We start from the raw sequence: 19,902 nt of genomic DNA, 5'->3' as shown, positions 1-19,902 counted from the left end.
ATATAATTCAATTATTTCTTAACATTTTTATATGATAACTCAATCTAAACTATAACCCCAAATGTCTAGTTTTTAACCCAACAAATAGAAATGTATTTGGTTTATTATGTAGAGAGAAATAACCCAAAAACTGAGATATGTTCACACCAAAATTTTCAAAATTAAACAAACTACACCAAAACTCTTAAGCCATACATCAACCCTAACCCCTAATATATTCATACACATCATTTTAATTCAATTTATCATCCAATTAGACAATTAGATTATCCACACTCAAATAATAATAATATACCCTCAAATCATGCAAATCATTTAATCCATCAAGCTTCTCGAGTTCATACACAATATACCCTAATCTATTAATACATCAATTATACCAATATATTACTCAATCCGATGTCAATTAGCACTCGTACTCATATAATATAAGAGAATAAAACATCAATTCATTCAAAAGCAATCACATAGAGCTAGCAAATTCAACAACCAACATGACTTAGAGACCGTTCCTCTATCTTATCCCTCATATATGCCTAATGGATTCAACAATCTCACTCCCTCCTACCTGGAATGACGAGTCTCAAGAAGCGATGTCCCTCCGGTAGCTTCTGCCATCAATCTAAGCTTTCCCCAACAAGCTCGTTTGATTCTCTTCATATATTTAAGTTTTCAAAATAAGCACATAATTATCTAACTCTCATTATTTTTCTCTAGTCTTCGAGTTGGACCTAGAGTCTAATTCAATTATTTTTTATGAGCTATCCCCATTTATTTTAATAATAAAATATATTCTTTTATTTATAAATATTTTAATTAATTTATTTATTTATTTTAAAAAATAGGATGTTACACACAAAGACTATCAATCATTTGTAACATGGTCAATTAAAATAAAATCAAAAGAAGGTTGATGACAAAAGTGGGGGAGATTAGGTAAAAACTAGATAACATAGTTATATTATATTTTTTGTGTTTAATATACATCACTAAGATATGACACAAATTATGTTCAAGTAAAAATAAAACTTGTTTCATTAAAATTACATAAAACTTTTTAAAAATAAATTTAATTTAATTATTTAAAATTTCAAATTATAAATATACTTTTAACTATATTATATAAAAATATAATTTTATTTATATAGTTACTTTTCTTAAAATTATACAATTTTCTCAAAATTATAATTATTTTTCAAATATTTTCTTTAAAATTATTTAAATACTATTTTTCATTTTAATATTTTATTTAAATATAATTTAAATTTACATGTTAAAATTAAAACATTATAAAATAAAATGTTGAAAGAAAATTTTAATATATATTATATAAATTAATGTATACATTATAATATATATATATATATATATATATATATAATATTTTATAATATATATTTTAAATTAATATTTAATATTTTATGTGTAATATTTATTATATATTTTTTTGTTTTATAATATAATACATAATCTACACCTATTATATAAAGGAGATATGTTTCAATAATCAGCCTTTTTGGTTTTCACTTTTGATTCAACAATTTTACCCTTAATTTTTAAAATTAGTCTATATAGATTATCCATTTTCAAATTTTTTTTTGCTACAACTATTTTAATATATAGAAAGAAACTATAAAGAGACATTAAGTGTCTCTTTTTTTTATTATTATATATAAATATGTTAGACTTTAAGCAAGTCAAAACATACACTTGTATGAAATAATATACATTATTATATAATATAATTTAATATACTATATATTATTTAATATAATTCAATATAATATTATATATAATATAATGAATATAAAAAGAATAGAAGAAAAAGTTATTCTATCTTGTTAGTTTCTAATCCAATTGTTCTCCCAAGATAATATATATATATATATATATATATATATATATATATATATATATATATATATATATATATATATATATATATATTACCAATAACACTCTCATATGATGTTGGCACAACAAATAACAAATTATAACAAGATAGAATATAATTATCTTATTCTACCATCAAATAGACCCTTAAAAGTTTAGCACAAGTTAAAAAGTACAATTAATACAATGATTTTATAAAATAATTTATACAATTTTTCAATATACTTTAAACCTTTCGAATTCTTTCTAATAATTAAAGAATATATTAATAATGATTAAAGTACAGGAGAAAATATATATTTGATATTACTTTAATATTAATATTGAAAAGCGATAGTAAAATTTAAAAAAAAAATGCTAAAACAGCAATTAAAATAGATCGAAGAGTTTTTTTTTATAATCATTATTGAACGGAGAATATATTATTCTACCGATGCACTTGGCATGCAAAGATATAATGTGGCCACACATTAAAGTCTACTTGCAATAACAGCTTTCCCACTTCCAGTTTCCTATTAACTACCGCTAGCTCCACAATTTCATGAAAGACTATACTTTCGGTTCTGTTGGCTTTTTATTCAAAGCTCAAACTCAAACTTGAAAGCGACAAGTACCAGACCCTGGTATTGATACAAGTCTAGATGTTGCTAATCAATGGCTAAATCAAAATGAAAGATTTAGGTTAAGTTCCTGCTAAAATACGTTTCTTTGGAACATGTATGCGTGTTTCAAATACTCCCTTTGACGGGTCACTTGAATTTACTACGAGAAAGATTTAGGTTGAAAGCTTCGATTTAGAATTAATATTTATTTAATTAAATAAACACACTTCAATTTGAATAAAAGTCTGTTTTGGTATAGAAAACTTACTAAGAGGAGATAGTTGTCAATATCAGAACATTTAAAGTGAATAATCTATCTCTCTTTATTTTAAGGTGATCTGATTAATTTGTAAAGTGACTTATAAAAATAATCATTATTTTTTTTTAAATTGTGTTTAATAATAAAAATCGAAGAGGTAATAACTAGTTAATTACACAATTAGTTAAGGAAAATAATTTTTATGAATGTAATAACGGATTTTCTATTTTTTAATGCATAATTGATTATCAAATTAATAATCTTTTCATTATAATATTGTACCTTTTGTTAATTATTATATTTATTTATCATTAATTATGTGTTGAGTTATTATGAGGTGAAATGTTGAAAGACTCTAGGAGATAAGGAATTTCTTAGGAGTTTTTAAGTGTTTTAAAAGGTTTTCTCTAAATAGAGATTCAGTTTGATCCTGCATAAAGAAGCATTTAAGATTTCTATTAAGAATTGAATCTCATATATGACACTCTTCTACCCCAAATAAATAAATAATTACAATATAACAATTTTATAAAATAAAAAAAATATAATGAATTTTTTCTCATCAATACATTGTAAAAGGATTCACAATACTTTAACCATAATTTTATTAAACAAACAAAATACATAAAAAATATTGTTTGAATAAAACTAATGTACAACTGCCTAACGCCATTATAGAATTCACACTTCACAAACCCATGATTTGCATAGTTTATTCTCCCAAAAATCATGCTTATGCAATCAAATTCTTCAATTCACAATCATAATCATACACAATGATACAATTTCAACAAATAATCTAAGAGGCTTAGGGTTCACCTCTCTATCCTTATCCCTCATATATGCTTGTGAATTTGACAATCTCACTCCCCCTACCTAGAGTGACAATCCTGTGGAACAATGTGCTTCTTAATTATAGCTTTGACCACTATTTCATGTCTCCTATAATAATTTCCTCAAGGTTTTGTCTTTCGAGTGCTCTAGATTTTTCAAAAGATGCATAACAACTTAATCTCCTTTATTTTATTTCATTTTAATAAGCCTTCGGGTTGGGTCTAGAGTCCAATCAAAACTCTCTAATCTACCACTCCTTTTATTATTTTATTTAATTAATAAAATATTGTTCACATTATAAATTTAATTAATTAATTAATCAAGCCTATAATAATATAATTTTTCTATAAAAGTTAATTTATTATATTATGGAAAATGATCAAGATGTTACATAATAAGCTTTCAGAAACTTAGAAAGATAAACTAGAGAGAATGAGTTTAGAGTTCTAATCTTCCCTTTCTTCTTTTTAGGCTTCGCAAAGGTGTAGAAGATCATCAATGATTTGTGGTGGGTGTTGATTAAAAACTCATTGCTAAAAATCAAGGTGTGTTGTATAGAGTTCTTGGCAAAGCCATTCTTCTTATTCTCCTTTCTCATTTTTGTTTGGAGTTAAGGTAAGGGAAGCTAAATCCTCGATTATTGTTGAATTGTTTGGTTGTTGATGGATTGATTATGTGATTTGGAAGTTAAATAGTTGCAATTATATGGTTGAATTGCATGATTATGAATGGTGATAGTTGAATTTGATATTTTTGGCTATCAATGAGAAAACTTAGTGATTTTGGAGAATTTTTGCTGCATTTTTTTTATTTTGGTGCAAAATGAGTTATTAATGATGTGTATAAGTGTTTTCTTGCCTTCCATGTTGGTGATATTCTATTTTTAGGTGGTTTGAACCAAATTTGTAACAGTAGAACTCACCATCACCCTAAGCGAGCTTTCATGGCATCAAATGTTGTTTCAATCAAAGACTCTCTATCTTGTTCATGTTGGACGCAAGATTGGTGATGTCGAGCACGAGGAGAGAAAATTGTCTCAGGTTAAAATGACCTCAAGTGTGGGTTGAATGGTATTGGGTGTGAGGTGAGAGAATTCACTTTGCTTAGATTGACATTAGGTGCCAAAGAAGTGGCACCAGATATGAGGAGAAAGAGTTGCCTTATATTGAAATGGCCTTGGGCGTGGGACTTTGCCATGCCAAGTGTGAAGACCCAAGGATTTCTACCTAATCCAACTAGGAACGAGTTGTATTGCGTCGAACATAGGTGAGGCAAATGGCTCCCTACCTCAATGACACTAGGCCTAAGGTGTGTGGCACTAGGCACAGGTTGCTTTGAAAATTCTTGTTAAATGTATGATTAAGTGTTAAACATGAATAGGTTAATTAGGTGAATCTATTGCATGTTGTATGTTGATTGGTGATAGTTGTTCTATGTATATTGATTTGGAATAATATATATATATATATATATATATATATATATATACACACACACACACACTCTCACACACTCACATATATATATATGGTCGTTTGGTTGAATTTGTTGAAATGCATTGATATGTTGTAAGTTAATTAATATTGTTAGATCTATATCCATTGACTTGGAATAATGCATATAAATGTATGTTGTTAAGGCACTATAAGAAAAATTAAAATTAGAGAGGGAACAAATCCGTCACTAAATTTTATAAAATCCGTCACAAAACAAATTAGTGACGGAATTAGTGACGGAACTGATTTCGTCACAAAAATTGCGTCACAAAATATTTAGTGACAGATAATTTCAGTCCGTCACAATCAGTGACGGAATTAATATAAGGCATCACAAATTCCGTCACTAATTTCTAATATTAAATGTCTATAATTAATAAAATTCCGTCACAAATTATGACGAACTTAATGAGGGACTTGTTTCCGCCACAAATTTGTGACAGAATTTGTGATGGAACTGATTTTGTCACAAAATATTTAGTGACAGATAATTTCAGTCCGTCACAATCAGTGATGGAATTAATATCAGGCATCACAAATTCCGTCACTAATTTCTAATATTAAATGTCCATAAATTAATAAAATTCCGTCACAAATTATGACGAACTTAATGAGGGACTTGTTTCCGTCACAAATTTGTGATGGAATTTGTGACTCCGTCACAAATTTAAATCCTTCACAAATTTGTGACGGATTAACTCCGTCAAAAATTTGTGAGGGATATGTGCCTCTTATTAACGCCACAAGTTGAGAGGGATGATGGCTTCTCAAGAGGGTTTTATTTCACGATATTTCACTTTTTTATCATGTTTTATCCTTATTTGCCCAATTTCTGGGATGTGCCTCTTATATGGTCGTTTGGTTGAATTTGTTGAAATGCATTGATATGTTGTAAGTTAATTAATATTGTTAGATATATATCCATTGACTTGGGATAATGCATATAAATGTATATTGTTGAGGTGTGATGCTAAAAATGTTTTAAGGCATTTAGGCATGATTTGTTGCTTTGGTGATTACATGGTTGTATGGCATGGTTATGGTGTGAGTATGATTTGTTTGAATTGCTTGCCTTTCGAACTTGTTGATGCCATGTTGGATGTTGTATGATATAAATCACAAGTTATATCTTGTTGTTGGTTTACATGTGGTTGTTAGTTGTATATTTGTTATACTTTTATATTTGCTTTATGTTGGTTTCTTTTGAAATCTAGTTTATCATTGCATATTTCCTAATGGTTGGATTGTGATGATTAGGTTTACATGGCAGCATGACAGGGCTAGGTTTAAGGAGTCGAGCGTGTGGAGAGTCGTGCTAATAGGTGGAGGTGTAGCTAAAGGGCTACTTCTGTATAGTTTTGTATAGTGTTGCTTGACTGGAAACTTAGGTTACATTATGCTTGCTTCTTTAGGTTTACTCTATATACATATATACTTGTTTAGTATTTCAGATATTGATGCAAATTTCTATATATGTATATATTTTTGTTAGTATATCCAAGAATTGTTTATATGATAATCTTAGACAAAAATTGTATTTTTTTTACCAATAGTTAGTGATTTTGTTACGTGTAAGGACTATGCCATGTCATTACATTCATACCATTTTCTTTTGAAGTTTTCTTAGCCTAATAAAAATAATTTTTTTATTTCTATTTATTATTTCCTTGTTTTGTATGTGACAATGACAAATGACAACGTGACTAGATGATGCACTACTGCAATGGATGGAGATTGATGAAAGAAAGCCACAATTGCAACAGAAGTCAAACAAGTGATTATGAAAAGTAAAAAACATATATACAATGTCATGAAAATATATTAAGTTAACTCAACCTTATAAAATTAAAAGTGAGGATTAATCTTTACTTATATATACTATTATTATCTTATCATTCATCAATATGAGATCTCTAACACATCTCCTCAGGTTGAGTATAAGATATCTTAAGCTTGAAACAACCAAAATTAGACACATATAAGTAATTTGATAATGATTTGATCATGAGTGACACAATAGACCAAATAACAATCATTAATTACTATGATATAAGTTTTGATATTTTTTTTTTGAAAACAACAAAATTAATATATAACAGGTACAAGGGGTACCCGAACCCATATACAAAGTATAGAGTTTTCTAGGATTACAGAGAAATACTTGATACATTTGTATCTCCTCATTATCAGAAAATTCTACCCTATCCACACCCGTCGAAACAAATACACGGCCCAGGATTGCTACTCCGTTGAGAGAAAGAATAGGCAAAGGATGGTTTGAGGGTGGATAGCCACCTCCAACAAAAAATGAGAATGTCTTTAACTATACTACCTTGTTCAAATGTTCCACTGTCAAAGATACACTTATTCATGTACCTTTATAAGGTCCACATTGTAGCCAGCCACACAGTATGCTAGGTTTCTGCCTCTGACTCATTCTGAATTAGTGCTGGGAGGAAAGAAAAGTGGTCAAAAATCTGCCTAGGGAGAGGTGCAGGACAATTTAACCAGGAAAGGCACTGTTTCCAAACTCTGTCAACCATCGGACATGTACAAAAGATATGTGTTGTGGTTTCAATATCAACCTTGCAAAAGATACATCTAGATTCATGCTTGCCAAGTAATATATTCCTGCGTGCCACATTATCCACAGTTGGGAGTCCTCGATTTACAAGCCTCCAAGCAAAGAAGAGAACTTTAGGAGAGGTGGGGATAGACCATATTAACTTGAAGATATCATGATCTTCAGTAATGACTGACTCAGCTAGTATGATTTGATAAGCCGACTTAACAGAAAACATCCCTGAAGACTCTGCCACGCAACTCCAAGAGTCGCACTATGTAACATTGTTAAAAAAAAAAAAAAAAAAAAAGGCTGATTCAGTAGCCCAGAACGGGCCGTTCCAAACTACTGAATTGAACTACATATTGTAGTTGAGAACGGGCCGTTCTGGGAAGGAGGACGGGCTGTTCCGGAGGGAGAACGGGTCGTTCCAGAGGGAGCACAGGCCGTTCCATAGGGAGAACGGGCCGTTCCGGATGAGTCTCGGAACGGGCCGTTCTGATTTCAGAACGGGCCGTTCCGGTATCGGTACAAGCTATTCTGGCCACTCCAGATTGCCTATAAATAGGGGTGAGGGGGCCGTGAGGAGAATTAGAGGTTCTAGAGAGAAGTTTTAGAGAGAAGGTCTCTGGGTCAGTGAGCTCCTTTCTCTCCCAAATTTCTCTGTTTAACTCTTTTTCTCCTCTAGATCAATAACTCCTTCTGTCTTTTCTTGAAATTCATATTAGAAAGCTTGTTTTGGGAGGATTGAAGTTCCAAGTTGAGCCTCAAAGGGAAATTCTACTTTTGTTCAGTTTTTGGCTATCTGAGCCAATCTTCAGGTAAGGGAAGCTAGATTGTTTGCATGTGGTTGAATTTGTTAGTTTGGATGAGAGTTTTGAACTCTTTAAATAGGTTTAGGCCGGGTGCAGGTTGAGCGCGTTAGGCGTGGAAGAGCTTAGAGCTCTTGGGTTGGTGTTAGGCTAGGCGCGAGCTGACTGCACCGATCGTGATTATATTTATAAATAATTAATTTAAATTGATGCTTATGCATGTTTAAAGTCGAAGTTTATATCATGTATGTATGATATATGATGTATGGTGAGGTATGATTCATATGTATGATTGTGATGATACGTATGAATGGTTGGATATGATATGAGTATGTTTATTGATCATAATGATTTATGATGTATGATGCATTATTGCATGTGATGTCTTATGACATGTGTATGATTGTTGATCATGATAGTGGGCAGACCATTATGATGTATGATGCATGATTGCATGTGATGCCTATGACATGAGTCTAGCCTAGGACTTGAGGAGAGGAAAAATATTTTTGAACTGGAAGAACTCACATAGAGTTTCTTGAGAGTGGTGCTCAGATAGGCCACTGGGTTGGGTGAGTCTCCTCTAAGTCCTTAGCTAGTGTTGGAGCAGGGTATGAGGTCGAGGGTTATTCCCTTAACCAAGTACTCGAGAAGGTGCGTGGATCCTTGCGGATAGTTGGTGGGCGAACTCCACAGTTGACTTGGTTAATGCATGCCAAGGTCGTGGTAAGCCCGTACCCAGCTGTGCTATACCTGACGGTGGATCTGGACTTCCAAGTGTGTAAGTGACATCATCCGAGTAAACCCAAGTGAGGATTATATATCCTGTTTGATAGAAAAGAATGGCACAATCCAAGAGGGGGGGTGAATTGGATTCAATGACCCTTTAAAAATTTATCAGAGTATTTTGGATCTTAATTTCAATCAAAACTTTTCTATGACAGAATTTCCAAATGAAGCTCTTCTAAAGACTTGTTACAAAAATATGAATGCAATATGCTCACTTGATTACAACATAATGAGGTTCAACAATAATGTTCAATTATAGATTTAAACCATCAAGATTCACATACACTTGTTAATCAAGTTTTATCTTCTTTAATATTCAATTAAGCAATTACTCAAAGTAAAAGATAAGGTAGAAGAAGATTGCACAAGTCTTTTATATTGGTTCAGCCACTCCACATGTGACCTACATCCAGTCCTTAATCAACACCTGATTAAGATTTGTTCCACTATCTTTAATCAAGAAGGTTTACAAGCAAACATACATGCATATACTTCTATACTAAAGATAACCACTTTCTTGACCCCAAGAAAGCACCCCTTGTAGAACCCACTACAAGAAACCTTATTACTTGAGAAACCCTTCTCAAGATTTTCCACAAAGATTCACAAAGAATAAAAGGAACGAATTCACCTGGAATTCTTGAACAAATCTTTATCTTCCCCTTTCAAGAATATGATGATGATGATCTTCTATCAAAGCTTTTCACAAACGTTTTCACTCTTGGATTTCACAAAGAAAACTCTCCAAGATGTCACAAAGACTCACAAAAACGTTTTTCACAAATTGTTTATCAGTTCTAACTCATGTCTAAAGTTTCTCAAAGTTCAAACTATTTATAAAAGTTTCAGACACAGATAATCGATTATTTTAAAGAATAATCGATTATTTTGTTCTTCAGATTTTCTGGAAATCAACCAAGAACAATATAATCGATTATTTAGCTGGATAATCGATTATTCCAGAGAGTTGTTCCTGGGATAATCGATTATTTTGGCAAATAATCAATTATTACAGCAAGGCATTCCACTTAACCTATTTGCTGAAATAATCGATTATATTTAACAATAATCGATTATTTTGAGTTAGTTCTTAAAACTTCATTTTAAGACTCAAAATAACTTTCCAATGTTTTTAACTCATCATCATATACTCTCTACTTGGTTTAGATAAGATTTGATTATGCACAAAGCATACTAAGCACACACAATACAAAAATTCATTCACAACAATTTATTTCCTAAGTTCTATTACATAGCTCCAACTCATAGCATTTTCTTGACTCTTCTTTGACTTTGTTTTTGTGCTCCAAGTTGTTGTTCTCATGTTGTGATCATCAAAACTCTTTAAGCTCTCCTAAGCTCAACACTGTTTAGCTGTGACCGAGCGGACGCATTGGGCGTGAAAACGGTTGGGGTGGTTTTGGTAGGATGTAATGTCACTTATACAGCTCTATTATTATGGAGATCTCCTAGGTGTATGCATGACGACGCATTAGATGATTGATATGCATTGATATCTGTCATGAGATGCATTTATTGCATGATTATTAATATGATGAAGTGTGGTGTTTGACTTCATGTTTGATGAATGAATGATTGATTGAGATGAAAGGGTCCTCAGGGACAGGATTTGGGATGCATGTGTAATATAGATTTTATTTTGTACTTGTACTATTGATTTTTGAATTCTAGCTTACCCTTTTGTTTCCATGTGGTGGAACTGCGATGATAATACTTGTATGAGTCTCGTGTTTTGAGTTACCATATTGGGTAACATTTTTTTTGTATGTGCTTGACCGGCACTAAGGAATATTTTGGGATGACTGTACATATATGGTGCTATATTTTATATACAGAAACTTAATTATTTTGATCTTTATATTTATGCCTGTATGTATGTGTTATCCAGTTTAATATTCTCTTAGTTAACTAGTTGTAGTGTGATTCCACTAAGTGTAAAGACCGTGGCGGGTCGTTACACTTTTATGGTATCAGAGTCGGTCGAGTCTTTTAGGATACTTTGTGGGGAGTGATCCTTCTAGGTTTCTGTTGTGTCATATCTCTGATATGTGCTAGCCTTTGGTGAATTGTGGGGGTATTATGTTACTAATAGGATGTTTGAATTCTTGTAGTATGGTGAGACCCCAGTATGACCAGATTGCTAGGGCCATGGAGATGATAGCCATGGCGATGCAGTAGTAGAGTGCTCACTTTGCTCATATGGAGGCAGGTAGAGCTGCGGCTGAGGCAGCTAGACCGATGGTCTCTCAGGAGGGGAGAGATTTAGCAGAGTTTAGGGGATGTCAGCCTCCTCAGTTTAGAGGGGATTCAGATCTTGATGTGGCAGATCAGTGGTTGAGGGATATGGAGAAGATTTTTAGTGTTTTGGGATCTTCTAATGAGAGAAAGTTGGCTTATGCAGTTTACATGCTGGGGGGCGAGGCTGAGTACTGGTGGAGAGGCACCAGGCAGATGTTAGAGAGCAGGGGTGTGCTTGTTGACTGGGATTGCTTCAGGAGGGTCTTTTTGGAGAAATATTTCCCGGACAACGTTAGATACACTAAGGAGGCAGAGTTCATGAGATTACATCAGGGGAGCTTGTCTGTTTCTGAGTATGCTATGAGGTTTGAGCATCTAGCTCGTTTCTACTCTCAGGCCATATCTGAGGCTTGGAGATGTAGAAAGTTTGCAGAGGGATTGAGGCACGAGCTGAAAAGGGTCATAGTCCCTATGTCCATAGTGGAGTTTCCTGCCTTGGTTGAGAAGGCAAAGACTGTTGAGAGTTTGGAGGGTGGTGGTAGCAGCAGTAAGGCTGCTAGAGTTCAGGAGGGATCATCCGGGTACAGGAGGGGAGGCCAGCAGAGGGGACCCTATGACAGACCTGTACAGTCTCAGAGAGAAGCTGTTAGTAGGGGACCTCGTCCTACTACTCCTCAGGGTGGAGCATCGTCAGTGCGGTGCTACAGATGTGGAGGAGCACATATGGTTAGAGATTGTTCCCTTCCGGAGAATGTTTGCTTTAGATGTGGTAGGCCAGGTCACATCTCTAGAGATTGTCAGACACCGTCGACTTCATCTGGGAGTTCCCCGAGGCCACCCAGACCTACAGCTGCGGGGAGAGTGTTTACATTATCAGGTGCAGAGGCTTCCACTTCATCAGACTTGGTGAAGGGGAAAGGGAAGGCAGTAGATGAGGATGTTTTATTTTTGTTCGATTCTGGCGCCACGCATTCTTTCATTTCTGTTGATTGTGTGAAGAGATTGGGTTTGTCAGTATCTTCTTTGCATGTTGATTTGTCTGTGTCTACTTTGGCTTCAGTTTCTGTAGTGACGTCGGAGATGTGTGTGAGATGCCCGATAGAGGTGTCTGGTAGGAGGTTCCGAGTGAACCTGATTGTGTTGCCCATGGTGGATATCGACATAATCTTAGGGATGGATTGGTTATCTGCCCATCACATCCTTATAGATTGTGCTTGGACAGAGTTGGTGTTTCCTCAGTTGGAGGATGAGGTGTTAGTATCAGCGGGTCAGGCTGAGCAGTTGATGAGGGATGGAGCTGAGTGTTTCATGTTGTTTGCAGCTTTGAGTATTGAGACAGAGAGAGCTATTGCTGGGATCGAGATTGTCAGTGAATTTCCTGAGGTGTTTCCAGATGATGTGCCAGGATTGCCACCCAGGTGTGATGTTGAGTTTAGCATTGATCTGGTACCAGGTGCATGACCGGTATCAGTGGCTCCTTATAGGATGGCTCCAGCTGAGTTGGTAGAGCTGAAGAAACAGATTGAGGATTTGTTGGAGAAACAGATGGTGAGGCCCAGTGTTTCTCCTTGGGGTGCCCCGGTACTGTTAGTAAAGAAGAAAGATGGTGGGGCCCGTTTATGTGTTGATTATCGGCAGCTGAATAAATTAACGATAAAGAATAAGTATCCACATCCGAGGATTGATGATTTGATGGATCAGTTGAGGGGAGCTTTAGTGTTTTCAAAGATTGATTTGAGATCCGGATACCATCAGATCAGGGTGAAGGAGAGTGACATACCGAAGACTGCTTTCAGGACTAGGTATGGTCACTATGAGTATGTGGTGATGCCTTTTGGTGTCACTAATGCTCCAGTAGTGTTCATGGATTACATGAACAGGATCTTTAGACCGTTCTTGGACAGATTTGTGGTGGTCTTCATTGATGGTATTTTGGTGTATTCTAGATCATTGGAAGATCACCGTGAGCATTTGAGGTCGGTTTTGGAGGTGTTGAGAGAAAGACAGTTGTATGCCAAACTGTCCAAGTGTGAGTTTTGGTTGTCCGAGGTGAGATTTTTGGGGCATGTGATATCGGCAGAGGGGATTGCAGTAGATCCAGCCAAGGTGGAGGCTGTGATTCAGTGGGAGCGTCCGATGACTGCTACAGAGATTAGGAGTTTTCTTGGGTTGGCGGGTTACTATCGGAGGTTCATTGAGGGTTTTTCTCGAATAGTAATGCCTTTGACTCAACTGACTTGAAAGGATCAGCCTTTTGTTTGGGCGGACGCTTGTGAGCAGAGTTTTCAGGAGCTAAAGAGACGGTTGACCACTTCTCCAGTTTTGGTGTTACCTAACACTGGTGAGCATTTTGATGTGTTCTGTGATGCTTCTCATCAGGGGTTAGGTTGTGTGTTGATGCAGGGAGGGAGAGTAGTGGCATATGCTTCGAGGCAACTGAAGACCCATGAGAGAAATTATCCTACTCATGATTTGGAACTTGCAGCTGTGGTGTTTGCCTTGAAGTCGTGGAGGCACTATCTGTATGGTGCGAGATTTAGTGTATATAGTGATCACAAGAGTTTGAAATATCTGTTTGATCAGAAAGAGTTGAATATGAGGCAGAAGAGGTGGATGGAATTTCTAAAGGACTTTGATTTCCAGTTGATGTATCATCCTGGAAAGGCAAATGTGGTAGCTGATGCATTGAGTAGGAAATCCATTCACATGTCGGCTATGATGATTAGGGAGTTGGAGTTGATTGAGCAGTTCCGAGATTTGAGACTAGAGGTGGAGGTTGTTCAGGATCACATTAGTTGTGGTATGATCACCATAACTAATGAGTTCTTGAAGCAGGTGGGAACTAAACAGTTACAGGACCCAGAGCTGTTAAGGACTTTGGGATTACTTGGTACTGAGAGGGCAGCTGGTTTTGAGCTTGGTACAGATGGAATTCTCAGATTTAGAGGTCGAATTTGTCTGCCTTGTGATTCAGAGTTGAGGAGAGCTGTTCTAGAGGAGGGACACATGAGTCGTCTTAGCATACATCCTGGTATGACTAAGATGTATCAAGACATCAAGAAAAGTTTTTGGTGGCCTGGTATGAAGAAGGAGATAGCAGAGTTTGTAGCCGCTTGTCTGACTTGTCAGAAGGCGAAGATTGAGCATTAGAGGCCCGGAGGGGTTTTACAGTTGATGGAGATTCCTGAGTGGAAGTGGGATAGTGTCACTATGGACTTTGTGGTTGGATTTCCTAGGACAGCTAGGAACAGTGACTCTATCTGGGTGATTGTTGATAGGTTGACAAAGTGTGCTCACTTTCTTCCTGTCAACAAGAGGTGGTCCTTGGAGAGGCTTGCACAGTTATATATCCAAGAGATAGTACGAATGCATGGAGTGCCTTCTAGTATTATTTCTGACAGAGATCTAAGGTTTACTTCAGGGTTTTGGCAGACTCTACATCAGGCGTTGGGGACGAGATTGAGGTTGAGTTCTACCTATCATCCACAGACAGATCGTCAGTCGAAAAGGACAATTCAGTCACTAGAGGATCTTCTGAGAGCTTGTGTGTTGGATCATCTGGGTAGCTGGGAGGAGGTGTTGCCATTGGTAGAGTTTACCTACAATAATAGTTATCATGCGAGTATTGACATGGCACCTTTTGAGGCTCTATATGGCAGGAGGTGTAGGACTCCATTATGTTGGTATCAGGAGGGTGAGTCAGTAGTGGTTGGTCCAGAGTTAGTTCTTCAGACTACTGAAATGGTGAGACAGATTCAGGAGAGGTTGAGAGCTACTCAGAGTCGACAAAAGTCTTATGCTGATAAGAGGAGGAGACCTCTAGAGTTTGAGGAGGGAGAGCACGTGTTTCTCAGGGTGACACCTACTACTGGAGTGGGAAGGGCTGTAAGGGCCAAGAAACTCACACCGAAGTTCATTGGTCCTTATCAGATCCTTCGTCGTGTAGGTCTGGTAGCTTATCAGTTGGCGTTACCTCCGATTCTGTCCAACCTGCATGATGTGTTTCACGTTTCACAGTTGAGGAAGTACATCGGAGATCCGAGTCACGTGATAGAGATGGATGAGGTGCAAGTTAGAGAGAACTTGACCTACGAGAAGAGACCGGTAGCTGTGATTGATCACAAATTGAAAGAGCTTCGTGGCAAGTCCATTAGCTTGGTGAAGATTCTTTGGGATGCAGCTACTGGTGAGGCAACCTGGGAAGAAGAGAGTCAGTTCAAGGAACAGTATCCATTCCTCTTTTCAGGTAAGCCTATTTTCGGGGACGAAAATTCCTATTTGTTGGGGAGTATTGTAACAATGTTAAAAAAAAAAAAAAAAAAGGCTGATTCAGTAGCCCAGAACGGGCCGTTCCCAAACTGGAACGGGTCGTTACAAACTACTCAATTGAACTACATATTGTAGTTGAGAACGGGCCGTTCTGGGAAGGAGAACGGGCCGTTCCGGAGGGAGAATGGGCCTTTCCAGAGGGAGCACAGGCCGTTCCATAGGGAGAACGAGCCGTTCCGGATGAGTCCCGGAACGGGCCGTTCTGGGCGTCGATTTTGTGCGTGATCTGGTAGTTCAGAACGGGCCGTTCCAGTATCGGTACAGGCCGTTCTGGCCACTCCGGATTGCCTATAAATAGGGGTGAGGGGGCCGTGAGGAGAATTAGAGGTTTTAGAGAGAAGTTTTAGAGAGAAGGTCTCTGGGTCAGTGAGCTCCTTTCTCTCCCAAATTTCTCTCTTTAACTCATTTTCTCCTCTAGATCAATAACTCCTTCTGTCTTTTCTTGAAATTCAGATTAGAAAGCTTGTTTTGGGAGGATTGAAGTTCCGAGTTGAGCCTCAAAGGGAAATTCTACTTTTGTTCAGTTTTTGGCTATCTGAGCCAATCTTCAGGTAAGGGAAGCTAGATTGTTTGCATGTGGTTGAATTTGTTAGTTTAGATGAGAGTTTTGAACTCTTTAAATAGGTTTAGGCCCGGTGCAGGTTGAGCGCGTCAGGCGTGGAAGAGCTTAGAGCTCTTGGGTTGGTGTTAGGCTAGGCGCAAGCTGACTGCACCGATCGTGATTATATTTATAAATAATTAATTTAAATTGATGCTTATGCATGTTTAAAGTCGAAGTTTAGATCATGTATGTATGATATATGATGTATGGTGAGGTATGATTCATATGTATGATTGTGATGATACGTATGAATGGTTGGATATGATATGAGTATGTTTATTGATCATAATGATTTATGATGTTTGATGCATTATTGCATGTGATGTCTTATGACATGTGTATGATTGTTGATCATGATGGTGGGCAGACCATTATGATGTATGATGCATGATTGCATGTGATGCCTATGGCATGAGTCTAGCCTAGGACTTGAGGAGAGGAAAAATATTTTCGAACTGGAAGAACTCACATAGAGTTTCTTGAGAGTGGTGCTCAGATAGGCCACTGGGTTGGGTGAGTCTCCTCTAAGTCCTTAGCTAGTATTGGAGCAGGGTATGAGGTCGAGGGTTATTCCCTTAACCAAGTACTCGGGAAGGTGCGTGGATCCTTGCGGATAGTCGGTGGGAGAACTCCACAGTTGACTTGGTTAATCCATGCCAAGGTCGTGGTAAGCCCGTACCCAGCTGTGCTATACCTGACGGTGGATCTGGACTTCCAAGTGTGTAAGTGACATCATCCGAGTAAACCCGAGTGAGGATTATATATCCTGTTTAGCTGTGACCGAGCGGGCGCATTGGGCGTGAGAACAGTTGGGGTGGTTTCGGTAGGATGTAATGTCACTTATACAGCTCTATTATTATGGAGATCTCCTAGGTGTATGCGTGACGACGCATTAGATGATTGATATGCATTGATATCTGTCATGAGATGCATTTATTGCATGATTATTAATATGATGAAGTGTGGTGTTTGACTTCATGTTTGCTGAATGAATGATTGATTGAGATGAAAGGGTCCTCAGGGACAGGATTTGGGATACATGTGTAATATAGATTTTATTCTGTACTTGTACTATTGATTTTTGAATTCTAGCTTACCCTTTTGTTTCCATGTGGTGGAACTGCGATGATCATACTTGGTATGGGAGCCGGTCAGGGATAGCTTGGAGTAGAGGTGATCGTTGTGAGACAGGGAGCTGAGTCTCGTGTTTTGAGTTACCATATTGGGTAACATTTTTTTTGTATGTGCTTGACCGGCACTAAGGAATATTTTGGGATGACTGTACATATATGGTGCTATATTTTATATACAGAAACTTAATTATTTTGATCTTTATATTTATGCCTGTATGTATGTGTTATCTAGTTTAATATTCTCTTAGTTAACTAGTTGTAGTGCGATTCCACTAAGTGTAAAGACCGTGGCGGGTCGTTACACATTAGGAGGAGTTGAAGATGCGACTATTAATTTGGCGCAAAAGTTGTTGTTCCAAAGGAATTTCCCACTCAAATCTATTTCTCCTCCACTTGAGGTGCCACACCCATTCTCCATTCATAACTGCCCTTATCTCTGCAATAGAAGCAAATTGCTGATCAGAGATAATGAACAATCTAGGGAATGCAACTGCAAGATTAGTAGGCCCCACCCACTTATCTAGCCAAAATCTAACTTTAGACCCCACTCCATCCAACTCTCCACTCAATCAACTTATCAAACCAATTATCCTCCTCAACTCCACCACACACCATTAAAAGATCCTTCCATCATATAGAATCCTTCTGAGAGGAGGCTTGAGCACACAGATTGTGCCCACCTCTATACCTTGATTGTAGAACCTGAGCCCACATAGAGCTGGATTGGTGGAAGAGATTTCATCTCCACTTAGCCAGTAGCGTTCTGTCGAAGAATATGATATTTTTGACTCCCAATCCCCCTTTTGCCTTAGGTAAGGTCACCTTATCCTAACTAATCCAACAAACCTTCTTTTGATCCCCGACTCCACCCCACAAGAAGCGTCTTTGTGGGGAAACTATCTCCTTAGCCACCCGATTTGGGATTTTGAAGAAAGACAAATAATAAAGAGGGAGGGAAGTTAGCACAGAATTCACCAGACACACCCTACTAGCCATAGAGAGAACTTTATGCTTCCACATCGCAAGTTTCTTCTGAACTTTTGAGATAATTGGCCTCCAGGTGACCACAGTCCTAGGATTAGCCCCGACGAGGAGGCCTAAATAGGGAAACGGTAGAGATAGAAGTGTACAATTTAACAAATGTGCAAAATCCTCAACTAGGGCCTGATCCACACAAATGGAACCAAATTTACTCTTGAAAAAGTTAACCTTTAACCTTGAGACCACCTCAAAGCATCTGATTAAACTTTTTATCAGAAATACGTTTTGCAAAGAAGCTTCTCCAAAGAACATTGTATCATCTGCATATTGAACCAAACTAACTTCAACTTGATTGTCTCCGACCTTCACACTATTAAATCTCTTCTACTTTTCTACTTCCCTCATCAATCCTGACAACCCCTCTGTTACAATCGTGAAGAGGAAGGGGGCCAAGGGATCACCTTGTCTCAACCCCCTTCTCATTGGGAATTCGTCAGTGGGACTACCGTTAACTAGCACTGATAGACAAGTTGTATTGAGACACTCCCTGATCCATCCAATCCATTTAGAACTAAAACCCAAGCACCGAAGCATGTATAGTAGGTACTCCCATGACACAGAGTCATACGCCTTCTCAAAATCAACCTTAAAAAATATGATAGGTTTTTTCATCCTCTTAACCTCATCAATAACCTCATTAACAACCAGCACACTATGTAATATATTTCTGCCTTCAAGGAAGGCGCTTTGTCGCTCATCAATAACACTCAACAACACTCGCTTGACCCTATTGGCAAGAACTTTGGCTAAAATCTTATACATACACCCAACCAAAGAGATGGGCCTATAATCCTCAAGCCTTTATGGATTCTACTTCTTTGGTATTAGAATGATGAAGGCAGAATTCATGCCCCTAGGCAGTCTCCCATTGTGATGAAATTCCATAAGAAAGAGACATATATCCCCTCTTAAAGTTTCCCAAAATTCCTTTAAGAGTTTGAAATTCACACCATCAAGACCTGGGCATTTATTACTACCACACTCCCAAACTGCAGATCGAATCTCCTCTTCAGAAAATGGAGCAATGAGCAATTCATTTTGATCTTGTGAAAGTGATCTAAAATGTGTACAATCTAGTCTTGGTCTATTTTGGCACTGCTCTTGAAGCCTCTGATAAAAGAAATCTCTAACATGTCCCTTAACTACTATAGGATCCTCTGACCAAGAACCATCAATGAATAGTCCTTTCAAGGCATTTTTCTTTCTCCTCCAACTTACCATGAGATGAAAGAATTTTGTATTCAAGTCCCCTTCCTTAAACCATTTCACTGTTGACTGTTGTGATAGAACC

General features: G+C 36.8%; 3 protein-coding genes across 3 annotated transcripts; 1 reads left to right on the top strand and 2 right to left on the bottom strand.

Annotated features, from left to right (window-relative positions):
- The first annotated feature begins 11,468 nt into the window (after nt 1–11,468).
- LOC145949822 (uncharacterized) lies at nt 11,469–14,657 on the top strand. Its single transcript, XM_083060712.1, has 4 exons — nt 11,469–11,872; nt 12,056–12,593; nt 12,747–12,953; nt 14,343–14,657. Exons 1-4 carry the CDS (start codon nt 11,469–11,471, stop codon nt 14,655–14,657), a joined length of 1,464 nt encoding a protein of 487 aa, XP_082916838.1.
- Nucleotides 14,658–17,875: 3,218 nt separating this feature from the next.
- LOC145949821 (uncharacterized) lies at nt 17,876–18,863 on the bottom strand. The gene is made up of 2 exons (XM_083060711.1): nt 18,417–18,863; nt 17,876–18,025 (listed from the first exon to the last, which is right to left on the bottom strand). Exons 1-2 carry the CDS (start codon nt 18,861–18,863, stop codon nt 17,876–17,878), a joined length of 597 nt encoding a protein of 198 aa, XP_082916837.1.
- Nucleotides 18,864–18,935: 72 nt separating this feature from the next.
- On the bottom strand, nt 18,936–19,373 carry LOC145949820 (secreted RxLR effector protein 78-like). Its single transcript, XM_083060710.1, has one exon. The coding sequence runs from the start codon at nt 19,371–19,373 to the stop codon at nt 18,936–18,938; it is 438 nt and encodes a 145-aa protein (XP_082916836.1).
- Between the last annotated feature and the right edge of the window lie 529 nt (nt 19,374–19,902).

This window comes from Cajanus cajan, chromosome 7 (genome assembly GCF_000230855.2).
Source record: "Cajanus cajan strain Asha chromosome 7, NIPB_CcT2T_4, whole genome shotgun sequence".
Classification (NCBI taxonomy): domain Eukaryota; kingdom Viridiplantae; phylum Streptophyta; class Magnoliopsida; order Fabales; family Fabaceae; genus Cajanus; species Cajanus cajan.
Note: the sequence above shows the minus strand (reverse complement) of the source record. Positions and strands in the feature narration are given on the sequence as shown.

Excerpts from the sequence above, each read along its gene's own strand:
- LOC145949820 (XM_083060710.1), bottom strand. The coding sequence starts at position 19,373 with ATGTATAAGATTTTAGCCAAAGTTCTTGCCAATAGGGTCAAGCGAGTG.
- LOC145949822 (XM_083060712.1), top strand. The coding sequence starts at position 11,469 with ATGGAGGCAGGTAGAGCTGCGGCTGAGGCAGCTAGACCGATGGTCTCT. Across the intron at positions 11,873-12,055 it reads GTTTCTGAGTATGCTATGAG|TAAGGCTGCTAGAGTTCAGG; the intron begins GTTTGAGCATCT and ends TGGTAGCAGCAG. Across the intron at positions 12,594-12,746 it reads TAGTGACGTCGGAGATGTGT|TTGGAGGATGAGGTGTTAGT; the intron begins GTGAGATGCCCG and ends GTGTTTCCTCAG.
- LOC145949821 (XM_083060711.1), bottom strand. The coding sequence starts at position 18,863 with ATGTTCTTTGGAGAAGCTTCTTTGCAAAACGTATTTCTGATAAAAAGT. Across the intron at positions 18,026-18,416 it reads GAGTCGGGGATCAAAAGAAG|CAATTTGCTTCTATTGCAGA; the intron begins GTTTGTTGGATT and ends ATCTCTGATCAG.